General features: G+C 41.9%; 1 protein-coding gene across 7 annotated transcripts in view; it reads left to right on the forward strand.

The window, feature by feature from the left end:
• ptpra (protein tyrosine phosphatase receptor type A) overlaps positions 1 to 20,121 on the forward strand; it is a 133,982-nt gene that overhangs the window by 96,945 nt on the left and 16,916 nt on the right. For 6 of the 7 annotated variants that reach the window (XM_078409625.1, XM_078409847.1, XM_078409920.1 and 3 more), the window contains 6 exons: positions 1,829 to 1,926; positions 3,093 to 3,212; positions 9,578 to 9,744; positions 12,360 to 12,495; positions 15,501 to 15,650; positions 19,887 to 19,980. In XM_078409625.1, the coding sequence (XP_078265751.1) occupies positions 1,829 to 1,926; positions 3,093 to 3,212; positions 9,578 to 9,744; positions 12,360 to 12,495; positions 15,501 to 15,650; positions 19,887 to 19,980 (765 nt within the window). The remainder of the gene's footprint in view (positions 1 to 1,828; positions 1,927 to 3,092; positions 3,213 to 9,577; positions 9,745 to 12,359; positions 12,496 to 15,500; positions 15,651 to 19,886; positions 19,981 to 20,121) is intronic. The other variant, XM_078409781.1, reaches the window with a different exon arrangement.

A 20,121-nucleotide genomic window follows, 5' to 3' on the forward strand; every position in this document is an offset into this window, starting at 1 on the left:
GCCTGCTGCACCTGCATGCTTGCTTTCAATGACTGGTGCACCATGACACCCAGGTCACGTTGCATCTCCCCTTCTCCCAATCGGTCACCATTCAGGTAATACTCTGCTTTCCTGTTCTTGCCGCCAAAGTGGATGACCTCACATTTATCCACATTATATTGCATCTGCCATGCATTTGCCCACTCGCCTAATCTATCCAAGTCACTCTGCAGCCTCCTAGCATCCTCCTCGCAGCTAACACTGCCACCCAGCTTCGTGTCATCCGCAAACTTAGAGATGTTGCATTCAATTCCCTCGTCCAAATCATTAATATACACTGTAAATAACTGGGGTCCCAGCACTGAGCCTTGCGGTACCCCACTAGTCACTGCCTGCCATTCCGAAAAGGACCCGTTTATTCCTACTCTTTGCTTCCTGTCCGCCAACCAATTTTCTATCCACCTCAACACTGAACCCTCAATACCGTGTGCTTTAAGATTGTACACCAATCTCCTATGTGGGACCTTGTCGAAGGCCTTCTGAAAGTCCAGATATAACACATCGTCTGGTTCTCCCTTATCCACTCTACTAGTTACATCCTCGAAAAATTTATAAGATTCGTCAGACATGATTTGCCTTTGGTAAATCCATGCTGACTTTGTCCGATGATTTCACCACTTTCCAAATGTGATGCTATCACATCTTTAATAACTGACTCTAGCATTTTCCCCACTACCGATGTTAGGCTAACTGGTCTATAATTCCCCGTTTTCTCTCTCCCTCCCTTTTTAAAAAGTGGGGTTACATTAGCTACCCTCCAGTCCTCAGGAACTACTCCAGAATCTAAAGAGTTTTGAAAAATTATCACTAATGCATCCACTATTTCTGAGGATACTTCCTTAGAAGTATAGATTTAGGCATAGATTTAGATGAGATCTGAAGGGAATATTTTTCATACAGGATGATTGAATTGGAGAAGCAGTCAAGGCAGGCTCTCTTGTGACATTTAAGAAGCAAGAAGACAGCAACTTGAATCTTCAAGGCATAGGTGACCTGACCAATTTGAGTAAATAGGATCTGTATAAATAAGTACAATGGTCAGCATGGACATGGTGGATGGAATGGCCTGTTTTGTTCCCTTCATTGAATGGGAAGAAACTACTGTCAGTAATTTTAAGTATAATAGCAGATGCATAGTTCATAATTTATATATGGGTTTAGAGAGATATAAGAAACTGCAGATGCTGGAGTCTGGGCAAAAAACAAGTTGCTGGAGCAACTCAGCCGGTCAGGCAGCATTTGTGGAGGGAAATAGACAGTTGAGTTTTAGGATCAAAACCCTTTAGACTGATCCAGATGATCATGGAGTCATAGAACTATGCAACATGGAAACTGGCCCAACTTGTTCATGCTGACCAAGATGACATTCTGGGCGTCCCATTTCCCAATATTTGGCCCATATCCCTCTAAACCTTCCTATCCACATATCTGTCGAGGGGTCTCTACCATAAACATCAACTGCCCATTTCCCTCCACATTTGCTGCCTGACTTGATCTCCAGCAGTTTGTGTTTCAGCTAGAAGTTAAATGTCCAAGATAAAGAGAAGTAATTTAGAAAAAAGTTTGAAAGGCAAATTTAAACTTGTGTTTTGTTACAAAATTTGTTTGCATTTGAATGTTTGGGTTTGACTGATTTATGTTTCAAGATAAGATTTTGTTTAACAAGTGAAAAGTTTTTTTAATTTGATGTAATTTTCTTTTCTCTGGTTCAGAAGAAAGAATTCAAACAAACTTGTGACTTTTGCCTACATCAAACAAATCATTCCGTTTTTCTGCTGATATATTTCAGGGCCGAAAGAAGAAACTGTGAATGACTTCTGGAGGATGATATGGGAGCAAAACACTGCAACAATTGTCATGGTCACAAACTTAAAAGAGAGGAAAGAGGTGACCTTATTATCTTGCCTTATTGTGGCCAAATGTATTTGACCAGATAAATATGTGTACTTTTTCCCCATGTTTATGATTTTTGAAGGAAGAACTAAAAAACAAAGTAATTCTAACCTGTTTCTGATTAAAAACATTGATTAAAATGAAGAAATGGTTAAGCTAAGTACTATCTGTGAGATCATAAGATCATCACAGTATCACCGTTCTAATTTCTGTCTCCAAAAAGCATAAAACACTTGCTCAGTGAAGATACACGAATGAGCACATCCAATTAGTTTAAAAGACTAGCTTCGACAGCAGAACTTAAATCACAGCAAGTATAAAGTGAGTCAAGTGAAAAGTTGATCAGAAATGGAACATTTGTCTACTGGGAGTGTAGATGCTGGTTTACACCAAGCAAACCAACATTCATGTACTATTCTTTAATGTATAATTAAAAAATAGTATAGAATACAATTTAGATGGCATAATTTACTAAAAGTGTCGGGAAGATTGTGGCAACACCACATCTGAAAGGATATTTGATCAGGATAGTTATTTAGATCATCCTGTACGCATAAACAATTGTTTTGAACTTCTGAATATAATCGTGCACAAAGACGGAATAGTACAGTAAAATTCCATTTTAAAAATATATATTTCATTCTCCTCATTTAATAGCAGTTGTGTTGTGAACTCTACTGTCAATGTTAGTCTTTAAGGCTAAATGGAAGTGCTCGTTCTAACAGCTCCACATTGATATCCATTATTCTGCTTCAAATGACTTGAGGTTTCTCTCTGCATGCACTTTGTAGCAGTGGCTGCTCAATACTAATATTGAAGGAGTTCTGTTATGTTTTTGATTTAGAAGTATGCATTTGTATTATTTTCGTTGTGCAAAGTTCTGAAAACTCACGAATACCAATGAATTAATTTGGGTCTTCAAGGTGCTGAGTAGCACGGGTAATAGTCCAGCTTGCGTTTGATTACTGTCTGTATTTTGGCTGATTTTCATGGTTATCGTGTGACAGTTTGCACATTTAATTGGGTTCTTCTGACCCTGTCCTTTATCACAAATACCGCTCCCACAAGCAGCTCTTTCAGCAATGGTTCAAATTATACCACGATTTTTGTTCTGAGAATGAGTTGTCTGAATACTGTAAATGCTCTAATTTGTGTTGCAGTGCAAATGTGCCCAATACTGGCCAGACCAAGGTTGTTGGACTTATGGGAACATTCGAGTTTCTGTTGAAGACATGATGGTGTTGGTGGATTACACCATTCGCAAGTTCTGTATTCAGCAAGTAAGGCAACCTTGTTTTTACAGTTTGTATGGTTGTGCAGTGCCAATATTTGAAAATAAAGTTAAATTATGTTTAATGTTTCATTTGACTTATTGTTAAATGTGTTTCAAGTTACCATATTCTAATCAAGGATTGAGGTAGACTAAAGTGACGTGAAAGAATTATTGGAATTGCTTGCCAAAGGACTTGCAAATCAAATCTGTCAGACCCTGAGCCATTATAGTTAAAGGAGTAAGAAACACCAGGCATCATGAGCAGAGTAGATCACTCAGCCACTCAGGCCTGTTTCGTCATTTACAAGATCATGACTGAGAAGATTTGCAACCTGTTTCACAGTCCTGCCTACTCAATCACAATTACAGGGAAAAAAGCCAACATCACATTGATATAGGTTGAAAGGTGGGGTCTATACCCTAGCTTAGTGAAGAACTGTTCAGTAATCTGAGAACAGCGAGGAAGAAGTTGTTCTGGAATCTGGTGGTACATGCTTTCCAGATTTTATATCTTTTGCCTGATGGGAGAAATGGAAATGACTGGGGTGAAAAAGGTCCATGCTTATGTTGGCTGTTTTCCCGAGGCAGCATGAAATGTAGATGGGGTCAACGGTGGCAGGGCTGATCACTTTGATGGATTGGGCTACATTCATAACCCCTTCAAATTCTTCAGATTTTGGGCATTGTTTCCAAAATAAGCTGATGGTATGCTTTCCGTGGTGCATCTGTAAACGTTAGTAAGAGTTGTTGGACAACGTGCTGTACTTCCTCAGTCTCCAAAAGAAGTAGAAGCACGTGTGCATTTAGAATTAGAATTAAAATGCCTTTATTGTCATTGTACGAGCAGTACAACAAAATTAAAAGTGCTACATCTGAAACAGTGCGGCAGTGCAAACCTTTCAAAAACAATCGCACAAACATAAGAACCAATACAATAAGCACCAATATCAATAAAAACTAATAAATAATAAATGAGTTTTGCACCTAAGATGCTGTATATTAAAAAAAAGTGCAAAGAAAGTGAAAGTTACATCAAGTCAAGTATTTCCATTCACGGCCCAGGGAAAGAAACTGTTTTTAAGTGGAAGTGGGTTTGTTCTGGTCCTTAGGCTCCTGTAGCGCCTCCCAGAGGGCAGGAGAGCAAACATTTCATATCCTGGGTGTGTGCTGTCCTTAATTATATTTCTGGCCCTGTTTAGACAACGCGAGCTGGAGATGTCCTCCAGAGAAGGCAGTGGACAGCCGACAAATTTTCTCTGCTGTCTTAATAAACTTCTGGAGGGCCTTCTGGTCTGCAGCTGAGCAGCCAGCATACCACACTATGGTGCAGTATGCCAGTAGGCTCTCAATGGTGGAGCGGTAGAAGATCACCAGCAGATTTCAACATGCAGGTAGACTGGGAAAATCAGGTTGGAAATGGACCCCAGGAAAGAGAGTTTGTAGAGTGCCTTCGAGATGGATTCTTAGAACAGCTTGTACTGGAGCCTACCAGGGAGAAGGCAATTCTGGATTTAGTGTTGTGTAATGATCCTGATCTGATAAGGGGACTAGAGGTAAAAGAGCCATTAGGAGGCAGTGATCACAACATGATAAGTTTTACTCTGCAAATGGAAAGGCAGAAGGGAAAATCGGAAGTGTCGGTATTACAGTATAGCAAAGGGGATTACAGAGGCATGAGGCGGGAGCTGGCCAAAATTGATTGGAAGGAGGCCCTAGCAGGGAAGACGGTAGAACAGCAATGGCAGGTATTCCTGGGAATAATGCAGAGGTTGCAGGATCAATTTATTCCAAAGAGGTGGAAAGACTCTAAGGGGAGTAAGAGACACCTGTGGCTGACAAGGGAAGTCAGGGACAGCATAAAAATTAAGGAGGGGAAGTATAACATAGCAAAGAAGAGTGGGAAGACAGAGGATTGGGACTCTTTTAAAGAGCAACAAAAGTTAACTAAAAAGGCAATACGGGGAGAAAAGATGAGGTACGAGGGTAAACTAGCCAATAATATAAAGGAGGATAGCAAAAGTTTTTTTAGGTACGTGAAGAGGAAAAAAATAGTCAAGGCAAATGTGGGTCCCTTGAAGACAGAAGCAGGGGAATTTATTATGGGGAACAAAGAAATGGCAGACGAGTTAAACCGTTACTTTGGATCTGTCTTCACTGAGGAAGATACACACAATCTCCCAAATGTTCTAGGGGCCGGAGAACCTAGGGTGATGGAGGAACTGAAGGAAATCCACATTAGGCAGGAAATGGTTTTGGGTAGACTGATGGGACTGAAGGCTGATAAATCCCCAGGGCCTGATGGTCTGCATCCCAGAGTACTTAAGGAGGTGGCTCTAGAAATAGTGGAAGCATTGGAGATCATTTTTCAATGTTCTATAGATTCAGGATCAGTTCCTGTGGATTGGAGGATAGCAAATGTTATCCCACTTTTTAAGAAAGGAGGGAGAGAGAAAACGGGTAATTATCATATCATATCATATCATATCATATCATATATATACAGCCGGAAACAGGCCTTTTCGGCCCTCCAAGTCCGTGCCGCCCAGTGATCCCCGTACATTAACACTATCCTAAACCCACTAGGGACAATTTTTTACATCTACCCAGCCAATTAACCTACATACCTTATAGACCAGTTAGTCTGACATCAGTGGTGGGGAAGATGCTGGAGTCAATTATAAAAGACGAAATTGCTGAGCATTTGGATAGCAGTAACGGGATCATTCCGAGTCAGCATGGATTTACGAAGGGGAAATCATGCTTGACAAATCTACTGGAATTTTTTGAGGATGTAACTAGGAAAATTGACAAGGGAGAGTCAGTGGATGTGGTGTACCTCGACTTTCAGAAAGCCTTCGACAAGGTCCCACATAGGAGATTAGTGGGCAAAATTAGGGCACATGGTATTGGGGGTAGGGTACTGACATGGATAGAAAATTGGTTGACAGACAGAAAGCAAAGAGTGGGGATAAATGGGTCCCTTTCGGAATGGCAGGCAGTGACCAGTGGGGTACCGCAAGGTTCGGTGCTGGGACCCCAGCTATTTACGATATACATTAATGACTTAGACGAAGGGATTAAAAGTACCATTAGCAAATTTGCAGATGATACTAAGTTGGGGGGTAGTGTGAATTGTGAGGAAGATGCAATAAGGCTGCAGGGTGACTTGGACAGGTTGTGTGAGTGGGCGGATACATGGCAGATGCAGTTTAATGTAGATAAGTGTGAGGTTATTCACTTTGGAAGTAAGAATAGAAAGGCAGATTATTATCTTAATGGTGTCAAGTTAGGAGGAGGGGGAGTTCAACGAGATCTGGGTGTCCTAGTGCATCAGTCAATGAAAGGAAGCATGCAGGTTCAGCAGGCAGTGAAGAAAGCCAATGGAATGTTGGCCTTCGTAACAAGAGGAGTTGAGTATAGGAGCAAAGAGGTCCTTCTACAGTTGTACCGGGCCCTGGTGAGACCGCATCTGGAGTACTGTGTGCAGTTTTGGTCTCCAAATTTGAGGAAGGATGTTCTTGCTATGGAGGGCGTGCAGCGTAGGTTCACTAGGTTAATTCCCGGAATGGCGGGACTGTCGTATGTTGAAAGGCTGGAGCGATTGGGCTTGTATACACTGGAATTTAGAAGGATGAGGGGGGATCTTATTGAAACATATAAGATAATTAGGGGATTGGACACATTAGAGGCAGATAACATGTTCCCAATGTTGGGGGAGTCCAGAACAAGGGGCCACAGTTTGAGAATAAGGGGTAGGCCATTTAGAACGGAGATGAGGAAGAACTTTTTCAGTCAGAGAGTGGTGAAGGTGTGGAATTCTCTGCCTCAGAGGGCAGTGGAGGCCAGTTCGTTGGATGCTTTCAAGAGAGAGCTGGATAGAGCTCTTAAGGATAGCGGAGTGAGGGGGTATGGGGAGAAGGCAGGAACGGGGTACTGATTGAGAGTGATCAGCCATGATCGCATTGAATGGCGGTGCTGGCTCGAAGGGCTGAATGGCCTACTCCTGCACCTATTGTCTATTGATTCTCCTTCAGATTGTTTTTTCGGAGCAGTCTTAAAAAGTGCAGTCCCTGCTGTGACTTTTTAACTACCGCTGTAGTATTTGCAGTCCAGGAGAGGTCCTGGGAGATGGTGGTCCCCAGGAACTTGAAGGTGGAGACCCTCTCCACTTCCTCCCCATTTATAAGAAGTGGGGTAGGAACCGCTCTGTGCTTCCTAAAGTCCAGTACCATTTCTTTTGTCTTACTGGTATTCAGTGCTAGGTTGTTTGCCTTGCACCATTTGGACAGAGCACAGACCTCGTCTCTGTATGCAGACTCCTCTCCTCCAGTGATCAGACCGACCACAGTTGTGTCGTCTGCAAATTTGATGATTGAATTGGAGGAGTAGATAGGAGTGCAGTCGTGTGTATACAGAGCATAGAGGAGGGGGCTCAGCACACAGCCCTGCGGGGAGTCAGAGCTGAGCGTAATGGTGGAGGAACTGGGAGCCGATCTTGACAGATTGTGGGCAGTTCGTGAGGAAATCTCTTATCTAGGCACAGATGGATGGGGGTAAACCCAGGTTATTATACAGCTTGTCCACTAGTATGCCCGGGATGATCGTATTGAATGCCGAGCTGTAGTCTATGAAGAGCATTTTTGACCATAGCTTCAATATGGTTGGTCCAGGACAAGTTGTCGGTGATATTTATGCCCAGGAACTTGAAGCTCTCAACCATTTCCACTTTGGCACTATTGATGCTGATTGGGGCATGTATTGTGTTGTGCTTTCTGACGACAATAATTAGCTCTGTTGTCTAGCTGACATTGAGGGAGAGGTTGTTGTCATGACACCATTATAAAGCTCCCTGTCTTGTTCCTGTAGTCCATGTTGTCATTGATCGGGATCCGGCCCATTACGTGTAAATTAATTTAGAGCAGAATTTTGGCCACACTTGTGAGTGTACAGGGAGTATATAAAGGACTGAGCAAGTGCAGGGCACCTGTGTCATACATTATTGTGGAAGAATATTGTTTCTTATCCTCAGTGATTGTGGTCAATGGGTTAGAAAGTAAGGGAAGCAATGAAAGAGGGGGTTGCTGATTCTTAGGTCCAGGAGTTTGGAGATGTGTTTAGTTGGCAATTATGATGTTGAAGGTGGAACAATAATCAATAATTAGTAGTCTGATTTAAGTGTTCTTGTTATCCAATGTTCCAGCGATGAGTATAGGGCCAGGGCGATAGTGGCTACAATGGGCCAGTTGCGGTGGTAGGCAAACTGCAGTGGATCAAGGCTGTCTGGAACGCTGCAGTTCATGTTTGCCGTGACCAGTCTCTTCAAGCATTTCATGATGGTGGATGTCAGAGCTATTGGACGGGGGTCATTAAGGCATCCTACCTTGCTTTTCTTTGGCAGTGGGATGATAATGCAGGTGAGTAGACAATAGACAATAGGTGCAGGAGTAGGCCATTCGGCCCTTCGAGCCAGTACCTCAGAATTGTGTAGGGAGAGGTTAAAGATGTCTGTGAATACCCCTGACAGCGGGTCCGTACTGGCCCCGAGGACACGGCTGGGAATTCCAAGCAGGCTGGTAGCTTTCTGTGGGTTCACTCTCGAGAAGGCCAATCTGATAACTGCTACAGTAACTGGGTGCAGGTGTACCCAAAGCTTTCGGGGCGGATAATGTAATTCCACTAATTTACTGTTCAAAGTGAGCATAAAATGCATTGTTGAGAAGAAGCATTGTCAGGAAAGGGCATCGATGGGAAGGGCCTCTGGTGGGACAGGAGATGTGCTGGTAGTATTTTGGTAACTTACTCTTGAGGTTGATCTATTCAAGTCCCCAGCTATTGTGAGCTAAGCTTATAGTTTCAAGATTATAGGCAACGTTGTGCAGTTCATCAAGTGCAAGTATCACCATTTACCTCTTAAACATTACAACTGAACCCATACCCAAACACTCTCACAATGACGGCTCCAAATAGTAGTTATTTAATTCCAGATGAATTGAGAAAATCAAAAGATAATATCTCAAGGGTTTATGTACTTTGAGCATGCTTTTGAATTGTGCATGTCATTGTGGTGAAGGCAATTTTGTCAGATTTCCTGAATGACTTGTAGACACAAGGACTGAAGATGCTGTAAACATGAGCAAAAAGCAAAGTGCTGGAGGAACTCAACAGCTTCTGTGGACGGAAAGGACAGGCGACGTTTCGGGTGAGGACCCTTTTTCAGGCAGTTGTTCAGAGTCTGAAGAATCGTCCCAACCTGAAATGTCACCGGTCCATCCACTCCCCAGATGCTGCTTGAACTGTTGAGTTCCTCCAACACTTTGTTTATAGGCTGAATTACTTATTTTAAGAATTCATTTTTTCCTTTTAACTCTCCAGGTAGGAGATGTAATGAATAAGAAACCTCAGAGGCTGGTTACTCAGTTCCATTTTACAAGTTGGCCTGATTTTGGAGTTCCATTTACTCCAATTGGCATGTTGAAGTTTCTAAAGAAAGTCAAAACCTATAATCCATCCTTTGCAGGTGCAATTGTTGTGCATTGCAGGTGAGCATATCTTAAATATATTATATGGTGAAAACTGATCACAAATGCATTTTATCTTTTTCTATTTTAATATTCCACCATAGAATGAAGATCGGGATCAGTTACTCTTGTAAGAGCTCTGCATGCAATAATATTGAAATACAAGTAAAATGAAATAATTAAATGTACATATTCGTATTGAATGTTATGATGTAACTTTGCATGTCAAATTTGCACCTGGGACATCTCTGGAATATATCTATTCCATTTCAAAGAGCTCCTCCTCCCCTCCCCCCACTCACCATCAACAACACCACAGTCACATCTGTGGAGTCATTTAAGTTCCTTGGAACCATCATCTCCAGGGACCTTAAATGGGGGCCACCATCGACTCCACAGTCACAGAGGATGTGCTTCCTGCGGCAACTGAGGAAACCCAATCTGCTACAGGCAATGATGGTCCAATTCTATACTGCTATCGTTGAGTCCATCCTCACCTTCTTGGTCTGGTTTGGCTCAGCCACCAAGCACGACATCCGGAGGCTGCAACGGATCGTTCGCTCAGCTGAGAAGGTTGTAGGCTACAACCTTCCCCCATTGACGAACTGTACACTGCAAGGGCCAGGAAGCGAGCGGGCAAGATCATCTCTGACCCCTCTCACCGTGGCCACAAAATCCTTGAAGCACTTCCCTCTGGAAGGCGACTCTGGACTGTCAAAGCAGCCACAGCCAGACATAAAAACAGCTTTTTTTCCACGAGTATTAGTTCTACTCAATAACCAAAGTCTGTAGTCTCTTTTTTGCTCTGGTTTATTTTCACCCACATGTTTAGACCGTAATGTTGTATCCTTATTGTTTTGATGTGTTTATGCTTTATTCTTAATTGTTAACTGTATGTTTGTGTTGTCATTTGTGAGTGGAGCACCAAGCCATATTCCTTGGATATGCACATACTTGGCCAATAAACTTATTCATTCAATCATAAGATAAGATAAGAAAACTGAGAATATTAATTACTTTAATATATTATTAGCACAAGGGAGATAGAAAATCTATTATATAGTGAAAACTGATCACCTTATATCTTTTTATGTTTGTAAACAAATATAATGGATTTTTTTTTTACCAGGATATAAAAAATAAAACAGTAAATGCTCAGTGGGTCAGGTAACTAAGATGGCACATGTGATACATATCCTGTTGGTGCTATTTTAGAACAAGTGATAAATGCTAGTTTGGTTAGGTGCGGGTAGAGAGAGATGAGTCAGAGCAACAGAGTAAAACATCACTGCTGCAACTGTGGGTAGTAGAACGCAAATGTTGCAGAAGATGTAAAATTTTGTAAATATCCAGAAAATCAATTAACAATAATGGAAAGAAGTTATCAACTTGCTGTAGCTTTACATGCAAGTAAGTCTTTCCAGCGTTCCGGTGCATATGGCAAACAAAAACCTACAAAGGTGTCACCAACAGGCATATCTTTCCATCCCCTCTCTTCCCAACATTCTAAAGGGACCAATCCAACACGGCTATCTTGTTCATCTCTGTCAACCATTCCCCCTTTTATACCAATTACTCAAGTAAATGTTGTCAAAATTTACCATAAATTTGAGAATATAATCCATTGAATGCGGAAGCTGATTGGGTCGAAGTGAGAACTGGGGAGCCTTTACCCTGCGGGAGTAGAGGGGATGAAAGAAGCATAAGCAATGCAAGGGGCACTTGAGACCCTCTGTCTACTATGGTGGGGAAGAATCCACATTTGAGGAAAAGGGCAGAAGCACTAGTTTGATAAGTCTCACTGTCGCACTTGTCAGAAAAGTTGAAAAAAAATCTTCAGTGTTCAGGTTATGGCGCCTGCCTGGCTGCGCCTGAAGATATTGTGTGCTTGTTTCTTCACATTGGTTTCTGTCACAGCCATAGCATCTAAACAGCTGTAATTAATGTCAGAAATACTTCATAGAATCATAGAAAGCAAGTATATGATCTGAGTTTTACGTGGGGCAAGGATATGCTCTGAAACTGGTTCCTGTAAAAAGCATGCATTGATTTTAAGTTATGTGACAACTGACTTAGAGAAGGTGCCACAAAGCTATTGCATAGGCGCAAAAGAAAATGAGGTACTGGAATGGAAAATCTACCATCCTTACCCAGTCTAACCTTTATGTCACTCTTACTGCCTTCGAAGTCCTCTAGCAATCTAAGTAGAAAGATGACTTGGGAGTGGGTTATAATTGCTAGTGTCACTTACTTTGAAGCCAATTAAAATGTTATTTTTAATTGCTACTAGACAAAGTTGGGCCACAATTATTGGGCCCAAACCTCTCCTGCATTGGTGCAGCACCCTGTCCTCCCCCCCCCCCCCCCCCCCCCCCCTCCCCTCTCTCCTCAACCCTTCTCCTCCCCTCCCCTCCTTTTAAACTTTAAAACGTGAATAACTTTAAAAATATAACCGATTTCAATAAAACCACTTGCATTTTCACTAAAGTGGGCCTAAAAGTAAGGTGGGCCTAAAATTGTTTCGCTATCGTGTACCGTTTTGGCTGAAGTTCAGTCACAAACAAGATAACAAACGAGTGTTTTAGTATATAGATTTCACATGATTGTCTATGTTAAAAATGTTTTGCAATTTTCAGTGCTGGTGTTGGTCGTACAGGCACTTTCATTGTTATCGATGCCATGCTGGATATGATGCATGCAGAAAGGAAGGTGGACGTTTTTGGATTTGTGTCACGGATTCGAGCTCAAAGGTGTCAAATGGTTCAGACGGATGTAAGTTTGAAGATTGTATTTTGGTTAATTAGCATTCCCTCAATAATTTGAATTATGTAGAATGCAACCCATAATGAATTCATAATAAGGAGGCAGGGAAAATGGTGCTTGCTGAAATAGACATGGCACAGTACAGCGCGGGAACAAGCCCTTTGGCCCACAATGTTTGTGTTAAACAAATATCTTCCTGCATGTAATCCATTTCCTTCCATTCCCTGCATATCCTTGTCCCTATCTAAAAGTCTTTTAAATGCCATTATTGTATCTGCTTCCACCACCACCCTTGGCAGTGCCCTGCACATCTTTCTGTCTCTGACCTTAAACTGTGCCTCTCGTCTTTGATATTTTCACCCTGAGGATAAAGATTCTGACCATGTTCTCTTTCTTTTAGTTTAGCAATACAGTGTGGAAACAGTCCCTTTGTACACTAGTTCTACGTTATCCCACTTTTGCATCCTACACATTATGGGAATTTACAGAACTAAATTAACCTGCACGCCTTTGGAATGTGGAAGGAAACCGAAGCACCCGGAGAAAACCCTCACGGTCACAGGGAGAACGTACAAACTCTGCACAGACAGCACCCGTAGTCAGGATTGAACCCAGATCTCCTGCACTGTGTTGGCAGCAGCTCACCTCTGCGTCACTGTGCTGCCCAAATGGCTCATCATTTTATATACTTCTAACTGGTTTTCCCCTCAGCCTCTGATGCTCCAGAGAAAACAATCCAAGTTTGTCCAACCTCTCCTCACAGCTAATACTCTCTAATTTTGGCAGCATTCTGGTAAAGCTCTTCTGCGCCCTCTCCAAAACTTCCACATCCTTCCTGTGATGAGGTGACCACACTCCAAATGCGGTCTCACCAATGCTTTACCATTCATTCTAATGTGGCCATTTTCAGGGAGGTATGGACTCGCCATCCAAGATCCCTCTGTGTATCAATGCTATTAAGGGCCTTGCCAATAATTGTATACTTTCCTCTTACGTTCGTCCTCCCAATGTGCAGATTGGGACAGATTAAACTCCCATCTGCCATCATCGTCCACATCAGTGACTGATCTTTATCCCACTGAATCCCACTTGATAGCTTTCCTCACTGTCTCCAACAATCTTGGTGTCATCTGCAAAATTTACTAACCAACCCATCGACATTTATGTCCAAATCATTTATGTATTTCACAGACAATAGAGGTCCCAGCATAAATCCCTGTGGAACACCCTTGGTCACAGATGTTCAGCCAGAATAACACCCACTATCACCCTCTCTTCTGTGGGAAAGGAAGTTTTCAATCCAAATTAACATGTCATATAGATACTATGCATCTTAATCTTTTGCAACAACTATCATGAGGGACTTTATCAAACACCTTACTAAAATCCGTCTAGACCTGTCTTGGGCGGCATGGTGGCACAGCAGTAGAGTTGTTGCCTAACAGCGCTCACAATGCCAGAGACTCGGGTTTGATCCCGACTACAGGTGCTGTCTGTACGGAGTTTGAACATTCTCCCCGTGACCTTATGGGTTTCCTCCAGAATCTTCGGTTTCCTCCCACACTCCAAAGGCGTACAGGTTTGTAGGCTAATTGGCTTGGTATAAGTGTAAATTGTTCCTAGTGTGTTTGTCGGATAGTGTTAATGTGCGAGAATCGCTGGTTGGTGCGGACTCGATGGGCCGAAGGGCCTGTATCTCTAAACTAAACCAAACTAAGCAGCATCCACTGTCCTACCCTCATCAATCTACCAAGAAGTAGGTAGAGAGGAAAATCTAAGTCTTATTCAAAAGCCAACTTGGGAACAGGATGAGAAATGGAAAGTTGAATTCAAAAAGGGAAATGTAGTGGCTACAGAATTGCAATTTTAGATGAAATGAAGCTGATGGCACCCAATAGAAACAGATGTTGCAAGGACTTGGCATCTGAGAGAGATATAAATGAAAGATTCAATAAGGTCAGATAAGAGAAGCCATGGAGAGAAATAAAAACAAGAAAATGTATTATGATGATATTGATATTTTGGAGAGGTCATGTTTGATAATTTTATGGGACAAGGTGGAAGAACACACTAAGTGAAATGCAGTTCCAGCAGATGAATTGCTAGTAGATTGTTATGTGGAGAGATCGATTTAGGGGCTTTGGAGAATTGTAATTCAAGGTAAGGAAGACGTAGATAATTCAGCAACAAGTGCTGAAAGTATTTAGGTCAAAGAAACTGCTTTTGGTATTAAATTGGATTTGACAGTGAAGTTCAGATTTGGGGTCGAGTCAATATTGATCAATACATATAGGACATTGGTAAGACAACACCTAGAACATTATGTACAGTGCTGGTTGCTGCGCTGTAAGAAGAATGCGACTAAGTTAAAGAGTGTGCAGAAAAAAATCACAAGGTAGTTGCCAGGACTGACAGGTTTGAGTTAGGATAGTCTGGTTCGGCTGGGACTTGTTTTCCCTGGTGCAAAGAGTTGACATAATAGAGATTTATTTAAAAACATAAAGGGCAGAGATAAGATGCATGGTCACAACCTTTTCTCAAGGTAGGGGTGTCTAAGGTTAGAGGGCATAGGTTTAGAGTGAAAGTGGGAAGTTTTAAAGGCGACTTGAAGAGCAAATTTTTTAAATAGATGGTGATGAGTATGTGGAATGAGTTGCCGGAAGAGGTGTTGGAAGTAGGTACAATTACAATGTTTAAAAGACATTTGGATAAATCCATGGATAGGAAATGTTCAGAGGGATATGGGCCAAATACATCAAGTGACTGGATAGCACACAAAACAAAGTTAACAACGTATCTTGGTACAAGTAACGATATTATATCAATACCAAACGGGAGTAGCCCAGGAAAGATCTTGGTTGGCATGATGAGCTTACCCAAGGGCCTGGCACAGTTTTGTATAAGTTTAGGACTCTGATCGATAAGAAGTTCAGTGAGGTTGCAAAATACCAATTTCAATGATCTGTTTTTGCATATTTGGCTAGTGATAATAAACTTTGCTTGTTACATTATAGATGCAGTACGTATTTATATATCAAGCACTGTTGGAACATTATTTATATGGGGACACAGAACTGGAAGTGACTTCACTTGAAAGCCACTTGCAAAAGCTTTACAACAGAGTATCTGGATCAGGCTGCAATGGTCTGGAGGAAGAATTCAAGGTAAGAAACAGAAACATGGGCCCATTTAATAAATGGGACCTTGTTTTAAAAACAGTAACCTTTTAATACAATTTCTTATGGCAAAAAAAGGTAATTGATCAGTTTGACACCTGTTATCAGATTCTTGAGATACTAGAGATGATTTTTCCAATCTTCTAATCTATGCCATTATACTCTTTCTATGTAGCTATAACATTATACTCTGCGCTCTATTTATTTTCTCTTTAGGACTACCTGGTGAAATCATAGTAGGTATAATTTCCCTGTAAAACATGCAAAACAAAGTTTTTCACTATTTCAATATATGTGACAATAAAAAAACAAAACAAAATAATGCCAATGAATGTACTTGAAGGACCCAAAATACATCCTGTAGGTTGCATCAAACAAATCTCCAATCAGTCTTGCAGCTAAAAATCCCTCATCTTTTAAGCATGGAACCATTGTACTCCTGTATATCGGCGAAACCAAGCACAGGTTCCGCGATCGTTTCGCTGAACACCTCCGCTCAGTCCACCTAAACCTACCTGATCTCCCGTTTGCTCAGCACTTTAACTCCCCCTCCCATTCCCAATCTGACCTTCCTGTCCTGGGCATCCTCTCAGCGCAAATTGGAGGAACAGCACCTCATATTTCGCTTGGGTAGCTTACACCCCAGTGGTTTGAACATTGACTTCTCTAACTTCAAGTAGCCCTTGCTTTCCCTCTCTCTCCATCCCCTCCCCCTTCCCAGTTCTCCCACCAGTCTTACTGTCTCCGGCTACTTTTTATCTCTGTACCACCCATCCCTTCTGTCCAGAGATGCTGCCTGTCCCGCTGAGTTACTCCAGCATTTTATGTCTACTATTGTAGCAAGTCTATGCATCTTTTCAAGGATGACCGTATCTCTTCAAAATTATAATGGCCAGAACATGCTAGTGAGGGTAGGAACAGGAAGATAACAGAGATGAATGTGTGGCTGAGGTTTGGTGCAGGAGGAAGGGATTCAGATTTTGGGATCATTTGGGACCTCTTCTAGGCAGAGATGACCTGTATAAGAGAGATGGGTTGCACTTGAACTGGAGGGAAACCAATATCCTGGCATTGTTTGCTAGGGCTACACGTTGGCTTTAAACTAGATTGCCAGGGTGCAGGATCCAAAGCAGGACTGAGGCAGGTTGAAAGACGAGGTCGGAATGGAAGGTGGATGAACGAAAAATCAGTGGACAGAATAGGCAGGAACAGGTAGCAAAGATAGTTATCAAAAATTATAGCAGGTTTTGATCAATTGGACAAGTGGGCTGACGAATGACGATTAATGCAATTAAGTGCAAGGTGTTGCATTTTTGGATTTCAAACTAGGTCTGAAGAAGGGTCTCGACCCGAAACGTCACCCATTCCGTCTCTCCTGAGATGCTGCCTGACCTGCTGAGTTACTCCAGCATTTTGTGAAATAGGACATACACAGTGAATGGCCAGGCCCTAGGGAGTGTTTTAGAGCAGAGGGATCTGGGAGTGCAGGTACATAGGTTCTCAAAGGCACAAAGGGTGGTCAAGAAAGGTTTTAGTACATTGGCCTACATCAGTCAGGGCATTGAGTATAGAAGTTGGGATGTTATGTTACAGATGTACAAGATATTGGTGAGGTGCATTTGGAGTATTGCGTTCCATTTTGGTCAGCGATGTTGTTAAGCTGGAAAGAGAGCAGAGAAGATTTGCGAGAATGTTGCTGGGACTTGAGGGCTTGAGCTATAGAGAGAGGTTGTGTAGGCTAGGGCTTTATTCCTTGGAGCCCAGGAGGATGAGGGGTGATCTTTTAGAGGTGTATAAAATCAGATAGGGTAAATATACAGAGTATCTTACCTAGAGTGGGGGAAGTAAGAAGCAGGGGACATAAGTTTAAGGTGAGAAGGCAATAGGAATCTGAGGGATAACTTTTTCGACACAAAGGGTGGAGGGTGTCTGGACTGGCTTTCAGAGTTTATGTCACTAGACCAAGTGGACCCGTTGGGCCCAAACCTCTCCTGCATTGGTGCAGCACCCACTCCTCCCCCCTCCCTCCTCCCCTCCCCCTCCCTCCTCCCCTCCCCCTCCCTCCTCTCCACCCCCTCCCCTCCACCTCCTCCCCTTCCCCCCCCCCTCCACTTCTCCCCCCCCCCACTCCATTCCCCTCAACCCACCTTATCCTCCCTCCCCCCTCCCTCCCTAGGAGATAGATTTAAACTTTAAAATGTGAATAACTTAAAAAATATAACACCAATTTCAATGAAACTTCTTCCATTAGTGATGGTGAGTAAAGTGGGCCTAATATTGGCGTGCTATCGTATACTGGTTTGGCTGTAGTTCAGGAACAAACAAACAAACAAACAAACAAACAAATGAGAGTTTTAGTATATAGATAAGAGCAGAATTAGGCCATTTGACCCATCGAGCCGACTCCACCATTCAATCATAGCTGATCTATCTTTCCCACTCAACGCCATTCTCCAACCTTCTCCCGTAACCTTTGACAAGCTTAATAATCAAGAATCTGTCGATCTCCGATTTAAAAATACACAAAGAATTGGACTCCACACCCATCTGTGGCAACAAATTACTGTTGTGGCAAGTACTATCACAACATTTAAAAGACATTTGAAGAACGATAGGAAAGATTTAGAAAGATAATATGCCAAACACAGGCAGGTGGGACATGTGTTGGTGGGGCATCTTGGTTGGCGGGGGTAAGTTGGGTCAAAGGGCCTGTTTCCATGCTGTCTGATTCTATGACTGACAGTAACCAGGACTTCAATGCTGCGGATGTTGTCTTGGGAGTTAATGTTGATGTTGGTTTACATATCCTACCAATAATTTTGGTGAATATTACAGAGAAAGCATTAATGTTCTATTTCCAATGTCTTGAAATGTCTGATGAAATCATTCCACATCTACAAAGAACATAAGAAAGTGGTGATCACTGCTTCCCAGCAGATCCTGGGTTTTGTGCCAGTTCTGAGGTCTTGAAGAAAACATCCATTTATTCAGGCAACCAAATGCTGATTTGTCATATTGAAGGCGTATCCTGTCATACCAGAGGCCCAAGCGTCTTAAACCACTGCTACGTAATCATCAAAGATGCCTTTCCCAACCCACATTTTGGAAAATGTGACTACCTGACTGTGCTCCTACACTCAGAACACTGAAGTGGGAGGATCTGGTACAGAAAGTCATTAGGTGCTGGACTGAGGGCACGGATGAAATACTCCTTGACTATTCAAGATTTGTATGGAGCAGTTGGCAGGACTGCAGTAATCTTTTCCCATTGTCAGAGATGAATAAAACTAGAGGACATAGATTTAAGGTAAGGGGTAAGAGATTTTAAAAGGGATCTGAAGTGGGACGATGGACGAAAAGATAGGGTGGGACAGTTTTCACTAGAGTAAAGGAGGCTGAGGAGTGACCTTCTCAAGGCATATAAAATCATAAGGAGCATAGATAAGGTGGGGGGTTGCATAAAATAGCGCAGTGTGTGAGGGAGAGCGGAATCACTGACTGCAGTTGCTTTTTATCACACATAAACTGAAATCCCAAAATTGCTGTTGGTTTTATATTGCAATGATAGTGAATGCTTGTTGACTAACATTACAACTTGAAAATTCAAGTATGTAATAGAAGAAAATGTTTTCTAGCTTATGTACTGAAACTGTTGTTATCAAGTTTAAAAATTGTGGTTGGTATAGCTGCTAGTTTCTGTATCTTAAAGGAAGAAAACTGACTAATACATTTGGAATTGCATGAGGTGAAACTTATATTTTGATGCTGGTGACCAACAAGAAATTATTATTTTTAACAAAATAAATATAAGCAGGAATAGAACATTCAACCACTTTTTTCCCGCTCTGATCCTCATATTTTATCACCACATCACTTTCCTGTACAAATTTTGTATTCTTGATTCTCTCAATATCCGAAAAACACCTTGATTATTTTCTTAAATATTCTCAGCGACTGAGCTCCACACTCCTCGGCGAAAGCATTCTGAAACTTTACTTCCCTAAGGGGGCAAATTTCTTTCATCTCAATCCTGGATAGCCATTTCCTTTCTTTGAGGCTGTGGCCACAAGTTCCAGGGATTTGGCCAAGGTAAACATCCCTGCATCAACCAATGTAAGAATTCGATCATTTAGTGAACAAGTATCAATGAAATTTATTTTGCAAATCTTTAAAACTGTCACGGTTATTTATAGGCACATACTTGATTTTGGTTATTCTCCCTAGAAGTTGACATCAATCAAAATTCAGAATGATAAGATGAGGACGGGAAATTTGCCAGCCAACATGAAGAAAAACAGAGTTCTTCAGATCATCCCATGTAAGAAGTTTTTCAAAATTATATTTTCTTTATGCTTCAGATTGAAATTTTACATGAAAGCCTGAATTGTTAATATGATTGAAATTGCATTGCCTGGGCACAGAAGGTTAAATTGTTTATGATGATGATTTGATTGCATAA

Source organism: Rhinoraja longicauda, chromosome 1 (assembly GCF_053455715.1).
Source record: "Rhinoraja longicauda isolate Sanriku21f chromosome 1, sRhiLon1.1, whole genome shotgun sequence".
Taxonomy (NCBI): Eukaryota; Metazoa; Chordata; class Chondrichthyes; order Rajiformes; family Arhynchobatidae; genus Rhinoraja; species Rhinoraja longicauda.